The sequence below is a fragment of the Herpailurus yagouaroundi genome, unplaced genomic scaffold (assembly GCF_014898765.1).
Source record: "Herpailurus yagouaroundi ecotype Mexico unplaced genomic scaffold, PumYag 67569, whole genome shotgun sequence".
Lineage (NCBI taxonomy): Eukaryota > Metazoa > Chordata > Mammalia > Carnivora > Felidae > Herpailurus > Herpailurus yagouaroundi.
Genome location: NW_024420375.1, coordinates 3250532 through 3259500, shown reverse-complemented (window position 1 = coordinate 3259500; position 8969 = coordinate 3250532). Strand labels below are relative to the sequence as shown.

Sequence of the window (8969 nt, the reverse complement as noted above, 5' to 3'; positions counted from 1 at the left end):
AGAGGCACAGTGTGGGGGGGTGGGAGAAATGGGTGAACTGTTTGTGTGTGTATGTGTGTTTAAACAAATTGGATAAAAATTTTAAAAAATAACTGGAAACATCATGTATTGCTGATGGAAATGTAAAATGTTTATAGCCACTGTGGAAATTGGTTTGGTGATTTCTCAGAAAGTTAGAAAAAAAAGTTACACATAGGATTACCGTATGATTCAACACTCCTACATATATACCCAAAGAAATTGAAAGCAGAGACTCAAACAAATACTGGTTCATCAATGTTCACTGCATACTTGTACAGCAACATTCGCAAATAGGCAAAAGGTAGAGATGATCCAAGTGTCCATTAACAGATGAATGCATAAATAAAATATTGTATATGCATGCAATAAAATATTATTCAGCTATAAACAGGAATACAATTCTGATACATGCTATAATAAATACAAACCTTGAAAACATGATGCTAAGGCACAATAGTTCAGGCACAAAAGCTCAAATAAGCCAGGCACAAAAGTTCAAATATTGTACAATTCCACTCATATAAGGTACTTGGAATAGGCAAATTCATAGAGACAGAAAGTAGAATAGAGCTTACCAGGGGTTGTTGGGAATGGACAATGAAGAATTATTGTTTAATGGGTAGAGTTTCTCTTAGGGATGATAAGCAAGTTCTGGAAATAAATAGTGGTGATGGGTTATAAAACATTGTGAATGTACTTAATGCCACTGAATTGTACACTTTAAAATGGTAATTTCATGTTATATATATTTTGCCATTAAAAAATAAGAAAGTAGGGGCACCTAGGTGGCTCGGTCGGTTAAGAGCCTGACTTTGGCTCAGGTCATGATCTCACAATTCATGAGTTCGAGCTACACATTGGGCTCTCTGCTATCAGCATGAAGCCTGCTTTGCATCCTCTGCCCTTCCCCTCTCTGCTTTTCCCCTGTTGGTGCTTTCCGTCTCTCTCAAAAATAAAGAAAAGAAAACAAAAAAAGAAAAGTCAAAAGCCACAGGATAAACTCAGAAAAAAAATATATTTTAATTTTAGAGAGAGAGAGCACAAGTGGGGGAAAAGGGCAGAGAGAGAGAGAGAGAGAGAGAGAGAGAGAGAGAGAGAATGAATCTTAAGCAGGCTCCACGCTCAGCATGGAGCCCCACACAGGGGTCAATTCTGCAACTCTAGGATCATGACCTGAGCCAAAATCACGGGGTGCTCAACTGCCTGAGCCACCCAGATGCCCCTCAGAAAATATATTTTAAGGGAACCTGGGTAGCTCAGGTGGTTAAGTGTCCTGCTCTTGGTTTCAGCTCAGGTCATGATCTTATGATTTGTGGGTTCAAGCCCCTCATCAGGCTCCATGCTTGGGATTCTCTCTCCTGCTCCCTGCCCCTCCCCTGCTCATGCTCTCTCTCAAAATAAATAAACTTAAAAAAAGAAAATATATTTGAACCCATTTGACAAAGGCCTGATTTTCTTAGTATACAAAAAGCTTTCCAAAGCAATAAGAAAAAGCAAAATGGAAAACTAGGCAAAGGACATGAGCAGCATACACACACACATTCAGACACACACACACACAGGAAAGACATGTGGCTCTGAAGCATATTAGAAAGAAACTTAACCTTACTCCTGATAAAAAGATTGTGTTAAAAATACAATGAGATAACACTCTTTTCCTATAAAAATGGCGACACCAGAAAGTTTGAGAATACATTGTTTTGGCAAGGGTGTAAAGACACAGACACTCTTGTATTTTGTTGTTGGAATTGTAAATTGGTGTAACTTTTGTAAGCCAACTTATCAAAAACTTTTAAAAGTACATTTGATTTTTTAAAATGTTTATTTTTTATTATTTATTTTTTAATGTTTATTATTTATTTATAGAGAATGAGCCGGGCAGGGAGCAGAGAAAGGGAGACAGAGGATCTGAAGCAAGCTCCATGCTGACAGGAGAGAGCTCAATGTGGGGCTCAAACTCAAAAAATGTGAGATCATGACCTAAGCCAAAGTCCAACAATTAATGGACTGAGCCACCCGGGTGCACTAACATTTGACTTTTTAAAAACATGTTTGTTTATTTATTTATTTATTTATTTTGAGAGAGAGAGCGAGAGAGAGAGAGAGAGAGAGAGCAGGAGAGGGGCAGAGAGAATCCCAAGCAGGCTCTGCACTATCAGCACGGAGTCCAATGCAGGTCTTGAACCCATGACCCTAGCCGAAACCAAGACTCTGGCGCTTAACCAACTGAGCCACCCAGGCGCCCCACATATGACGTTTTTATTTTTTATTTATTTTTTTTCAACGTTTTTTATTTATTTTTGGGACAGAGAGAGACAGAGCATGAACGGGGGAGGGGCAGAGAGAGAGGGAGACACAGAATCGGAAACAGGCTCCAGGCTCTGAGCCATCAGCCCAGAGCCCGACGCGGGGCTCGAACTCACGGACCGCGAGATCGTGACCTGGCTGAAGTCGGACGCTTAACCGACTGCGCCACCCAGGCGCCCCCATATGACTTTTTTATAGGTAACAGAAAACCCAGCTACAATAGGCTCAAACAATAAAGCAGATTTATTGGTTCATACAAATGCAAATTCCAGGGGATCAGAGATCTTTGCAGTTGATTTAATTCCATGGATCAACAATATCACCAAGGACCTAATTTCTGTCAGATCTGTCTTCCAAAGTGTGAGCTTCATCATAAATTTCACTTCCTTCTTGGTAGCAAAAGGAATGCAGCGTTTGCAGCTTCCCATCAGCCACACCACACTGTCCAAAAGAAGAGACAAAGTTGGCTTCTGTTCTCTCTCTCAGAAGATCAAAGAACAAAACCAAAACCAAAAACCTTCCACCAAATACTTTAACAAACATCCTCTAATATTTCATTAACTTGAATTGGGTCAGTGGCCCATTCCAGAACAATCCCCTTCACAGGACAAGGGTATGCATTCATTGGCTATAGCCTGGTTGCCTGAACCAATCACTGAGGCATGGGGGATGGGCTCACCCTGATTGGGTTACAAGGGTGGTACACCCCAGCCAGAAGCTGGGGGTGAGTTCAATACCACCCCTTCAAACTTTACCACTGGTAAACAATGGGGAAGATACAGAATGGATGTTGGGCAGGGAATCACATCAACCACTAACTAGTTTGATCCAGCAACCATACTTCTAGGAATTTATCCTATAAATGTACTGGCACTTGTCTGCAAATAAGTATGTTCAAGGAGATTATAATAACAGGATATTGGAAATGACAAAAACGCCTGGGACTGGTCAGATCAATGATGAGGTAGCCATCAAAAAGAAAAGACAGCTATAAATGTTTTAATGACACAATCTCAAAGATATGTTAAGTGAAAAAAGCAGAGTGAATAGCCTGCTGCCATTTGTGAAAAAAAGGGAGAAGAGATGCATATATATATATATATAGATATACTTTTTAAGGGGAAAGAGGAAAGTAAACTTCCATTTTCATCAATAAACCAGGCCAGATAGACAGAGATATCCAAACACATGTGCACGTGTGTGTGTGCGTGCACACACACACACACACCCATTTATACTTGCATATGCATGATTTGCATAGAATATATCTGAAAGATTCATGAGAAACTGACAATAGCAGTAATCTCTGGAAAGGGAACCAGGGGAACTAGGGACTAGAAGTAGGGGTAATGTGTAACTTTCACTGGGGCGCCTGGGTAGCTCAGTGGGTTAAGAGACCGACTCTTGATTTCCACTCAGGACATGATCTTCTGGTTTGTGAGATCAAGCCCTGTGCTGGGACCCGTGCTGTGAGCACAGAGCCTGCTTGGGATTCTCTCTCTCCCCCTTCTCTGCCCAACCCCCACTTGCATGCATGCTCTACCAAAGATAAATGTTAAAAAAATATATATATAGGGGCGCCTGGGTGGTGCAGTCGGTTAAGCGTCCGACTTCAGCCAGGTCGCGATCTCACAGTCCGTGAGTTCGAGTCCCGTGTCGGGCTCTGGGCTGATGGCTCAGAGCCTGGAGCCTGTTTCCCATTCTGTGTCCCCCTCTCTCTCTGCCCCTCCCCCATTCATGCTCTGTCTCTCTCTGTCCCAAAAATAAATAAACGTTGAAAAAAAATTAAAAAAATATATATATATAACTTTTATTGTATATCCTTTAATTTTTTTATTTCTTTTTTTTTAATGTTAATTTTTGAGGGGGGAGGGGCAGAAAGCGAGGGAGACACAGAATCAGAAGTAGGCTCCAGGCTCTGAGCTGTCAGCACAAAGCCCAACGCAGGGCTTGAATTCACAAACTGTGAGATCATGACCTGAGCCAAAGTCAGATGCTTAACTGACTGAGACACCCAGGTGCCCCTGTATATCCTTTCATATTGCTTGAATTTTCTTACCATGTGCATGTATTTTTACTTAAAAACATGTATTAATTACAGGTTTCTATGTGTTACTTGTCATGTTGGGAAAGGTAAAAGTATTTGTTAATAGTTGGCAAAGATGGGATGCCTAGGTGGTTCAGTTGGTGGCTCAGGTCTCACAGTTGATGGGTTCAAGACTTGCATCAGGCTCTGAGCTAACAGCTCAGAGCCTGGAGCCTGCTTCCGATTCTGTGTCTCCCTCTCTCTCTGCTCCTCCCCTGCTAACACTGTCTCTCTCTCTCTTTCTCAAAAATAAATAAAGATTTTTTAAAAATTAAAAAAAAGAAGGCAGAATTCTACACAGCAATGAAAAAGAACTACTGATATATTCAACAAACATAGATGAAACTCACAGAAAATGAATAAAAGATGTCAGAGGCAAAAGAGTACATACCATTCATATGAAATTCAAGTACAGGCAAAACTAATCTATGACCATAGAAGTCAGAACTATTCTTGGGAGTGGGTAATAACAAATAGGGAGCACAAGGAGCCAGCCTTCTGTGGTGCTGGAAATGTTCTGTATTTAGACTTGGGGGGAGATTACATAGATGTATACACATATAGAAAGATATACTTAAGATTCATGCATTTTACTAGACAAGTTATACCTTATTACATGATAAAAAGGAATGAGGTAGATTATATAGTGATATGGAACAAATTTCAAGATATATTTTTAAGGGTGTGTGATTATATATATATATATATATGTGTGCATATATATATATATATATATATATCATATCCATTCCATATACACATATATGGTGCACTGACAGTAAAGTAAACAATGAATAACCACAACTCTGCTGGGTAAGTGCCAGAAAAAACTTTTGTTCTAAAGTCCTCTGATTCCTGGTAGCCTACAGCCTACATTTAAAAGGCCTCATGCTGGTGCAGCAGCGTGGCTCAGTCGGTTAAGCAGCTGACTCTTGATTTTGGCTCAGGTCATGATCTCTTGGTTCTTGGGATTGAGCCCCAAGTCCAGCTCTATGCTGACAGTGTGGAGCCTGCTTGGGATTCATTCTCGCTCTCTCTCTCTCCCTCTGTCTCTCTCTCTTTGTCTCTGCCCCTCTCCTCTCACATGCTCTCTCTCTCTCTCTTTCTTAATAAAGATGAAAAATAAATAAATAAAAAATAAAAGGCCCCATGCTTACAAGTGTCCAATTGGAGTTCAGATGAAGAACAGAGAAAACAGTGGAACGGCAGTATTTGAAGAAAAAAATAGCTGAGAACTGATGAATCAATCCAAGATTCACGAATTCCAAACAGGAAAAACACACAAACAAACAAAAAAACAAAGAAAAAAAAATCCCCACTCAAACACATTGTAGTGAAACTTCAGAACATCAAAGAGAATATTTTATTTTATTGTTTTAATTTTTTTTTCAACGTTTATTTATTTTTGGGACAGAGAGAGACAGAGCATGAACAGGGGAGGGGCAGAGAGAGAGGGAGACACAGAATCGGAAACAGGCTCCAGGCTCCGAGCCATCAGCCCAGAGCCTGACACGGGGCTCGAACTCCCGGACCGCGAGATCGTGACCTGGCTGAAGTCGGACGCTTAACCGACTGCGCCACCCAGGCGCCCCAAAGAGAATATTTTAAAAGAAGCAAGAGGCTTGGTGTCTACCTATAAAAGTATACAACACTATACCTATGACATATTATTGTCCCCCAAAAGAGGAAAAAGTAAAACCTGAATCTAAATCTAATCAAGGCTTAGATCTAATCAATATTCAGGAAATAAAAAGAACAGGGAATAACACCACAGGGATGCAATCACTAAAATCCATTCTATGGGAAGCACTACAGGACGAACAACCCAGTTTCTTCCACAAATAAATCCCATGGGAGTAAAAAAAGGAGGGAAAGAAGGAAGGGGCATCTATAGATTAAGAAATTTAAGAAACAGGGGTACCTAGGTGGCTCAGGTGGTTGAGTGTCCAACTCTTTTTGTTTTAATTTTTTTTAATGTTTATTTATTTTTGAGAGAGATGTTTATTTTATTTTGAGAGAGAGAGTGCGAGCAGGGGAGGGACAAAGAGAGAGGGAGACACAGAATCTGAAGCAGGCTCCGGTCTCGGGGCTGTCAGCACAGAGCCCAACGCAGGGCTCGAACCCACAAACCGTGAGATCATGACCTGAGCTGAAGTCAGACGCTTAACTGACTGAGCCACACAGGCGCCCTGAGTGTCCAACTCTTGATTTCAGCACAGGTCATGATCCCAGGGTTGTGGGATAGAGCCCTGCATTGGACTCCATGCTCAGCATGGAGCCTGCTTAAGATTCTCTCCCTCTCCCTTTGCCCCTCTCCCCAACTTGCTCTCTCAAATTAAAAAAAAAAGAAGAGCACCTGGGTAGCTCAGTAGGTTAAGCATCCCACTTCAGCTCAGGTCATGATCTTGCAGCCCATGAGTTCAAGCCCCATATCGGCTCTGCTGACAGCTTGGAGCCTGGAGCCTGCTTTGGATTCTGTCTCCCTCTCTCTCTCTGCCCCTCCCATCTTTCTCTCTCTCAAAAAATAAACAAACATTAAAACATTTTTAAAAAGAGAGATTTAAGAAACATATCAACCGGGGCACCTGGGTGGCTCGGTCGGTTAGGCCTCCGACTTCGACTCAGGTCATGATCTCGTGGTTTGTGAATTCAAGCTCCATATTGGGTTCACTGCTGTCAACACAGAGTCCGTTTCGGATCCTCTGTCTCCCTCTCTCTCTCTGTCCCACTCGCGCTCTGTCTCCCTCAAAAATAAATAAAATATGGGCTCCTGGGTGGCTCAGTTGGCTAAGCGTCTGATTTTGGCTCAGGTCATGATATCATAGTTCATGGGTTCAAACCCTGTGTGGGCTCTGTGCTGACACCTTAGGGCCTGAAGCCTGCTTCAGATTCTGTGTCTCCCTCTCTCTCTGCCAAAAAGAAATAAAACATTAAAAAATAAATAAATACAAGGGTGACTAGGTGGCCCAGTCAGTTAAGCCTCTGACTTCGGCTCAGGTCACGATCTCACGATTCATGGGTTTGAGTCCCATGTCGGGCTCTGTGCTGACAGCTTGGAGCCTGGGGCCTGCTTGGATTCTGTATCTCCCTCTCTCTGCTCCTCCCCAACTCATGCTATGTCTCTGTCCCTCAAAAATACGTAAACATTAAAAAAAATTTAAAAGAAAAGAAACATCAACCAATTGCAGTGTATAGTCCTCATTTGGATGCTGACAATCCTTGACAACAAACTAAACATATAAACGTTCATGAGACAACAAGGAAAATGTGAATAGTGACTGCACATGTGATGATATTAAAAGAATTGTTAATTTTCGTTATCAACAATAGCCAAACAATGGAAAGAGCCCAAATTTCCATAGACTGATGAATGGATAAAGAAGATGTGGTATATATACACAATGGAGTATTACTCAGGCATCAAAAAGAATGAAGCTTGCCATTTGCAACAATGTGGATGGAACTAGAGTATATTGCACTAAGCAAAATTAAGTCAGTCAGAGAAAGACAAATACTGTATGATTTCACTCATATGTGGAATTTAAGAAACAAAACAGATGAACATATGGGGGGGGGGGAGAAAAAAGAGAGAGGGAAACAAACCATAAGACTCTTAAAGATAGAGAAAAACTGAGGGTTGATAGAGGGAGGTGGGTGAGGAATGGCCTAGATGGGTGATGGGTATTGAGGAGGGCACTTGTTATGATGAGCAATGTGTGTTGTATGTAAGTGATGAATCACTGAATTCTACTCCTGAAGCTAATATTGCACTGCGTGTTAACTATCTGGAATTTAAATAAAAATTTGAAAAGACAAAAACAAGAATTGTTAATTTTTTAGAGGTGGTGGTTTTATTGTAACGTTTAAGAAAAGTCCTTATATTTTAGAGATACATACCAAAATATTTATGGATAAAATGAAATAATATGATGTATGATATTTGTTTCAGAATAATCTTGGTGGTGCAGATAGGAGAGCAAGGGTTAGGGGAATATAGATGAAACAAGACTGGCCATGAATCTGGGTGACAGGTACATGGGGATTTAGTATACTATTATTCTCTTTTACTCTTGTATGTTTGAAATATTCCATAATTAAAGAAGGAAAAAAACAGAGCTAGAAAGATAGATTACCTACAACGAAACGACTGACAGCTGATTTACCAACAAAAAAGAAATCAGTGTTTAGAAAGTGTTTATAGTACGACACTCTTTGTGTAAAAAAATAACATCGACTTATATATTTTTTTGCATATATTCTTGTATTTGCATTGATTTATCTCTGGTAGTTCACATAAAAATTGTTAATAGGAATTACTTCTCAGTAAGGGAATTGGGAAACTGGGGAACAGAGATGGCAACTCTTCACATACCCTTTTGTACAATTTGAATTTTTTCGCTTGTGTTTGTAATACCTTAAAAATATTTTCTCGGGGCGCCTGGGTGGCGCAGTCGGTTAAGCCTCCGACTTCAGCCAGGTCACGATCTCGCGCTCCGTGAGTTCGAGCCCCGCGTCGGGCTCTGGGCTGATGGCTCAGAGCCTGGAGCCTGTTTCC

At 40.9% G+C, this 8969-nt stretch overlaps 1 protein-coding gene across 9 annotated transcripts in view; it reads right to left on the bottom strand.

The window, feature by feature from the left end:
• Positions 1 to 8969, bottom strand: part of ITGB1BP2 (integrin subunit beta 1 binding protein 2) — a 30682-nt gene that overhangs the window by 4426 nt on the left and 17287 nt on the right. For 4 of the 9 annotated variants that reach the window (XM_040467774.1, XM_040467775.1, XM_040467776.1 and 1 more), the window contains one exon: positions 2554 to 2769. In XM_040467774.1, coding sequence (XP_040323708.1) covers positions 2659 to 2769 — 111 coding nt within the window. In that variant the 3' untranslated portion in view covers positions 2554 to 2658. Of the gene's footprint in view, positions 1 to 596; positions 673 to 2553; positions 2770 to 8969 lie in introns of those variants that run through there. The other 5 variants (XM_040467778.1, XM_040467783.1, XR_005788002.1 and 2 more) reach the window with 3 other exon arrangements.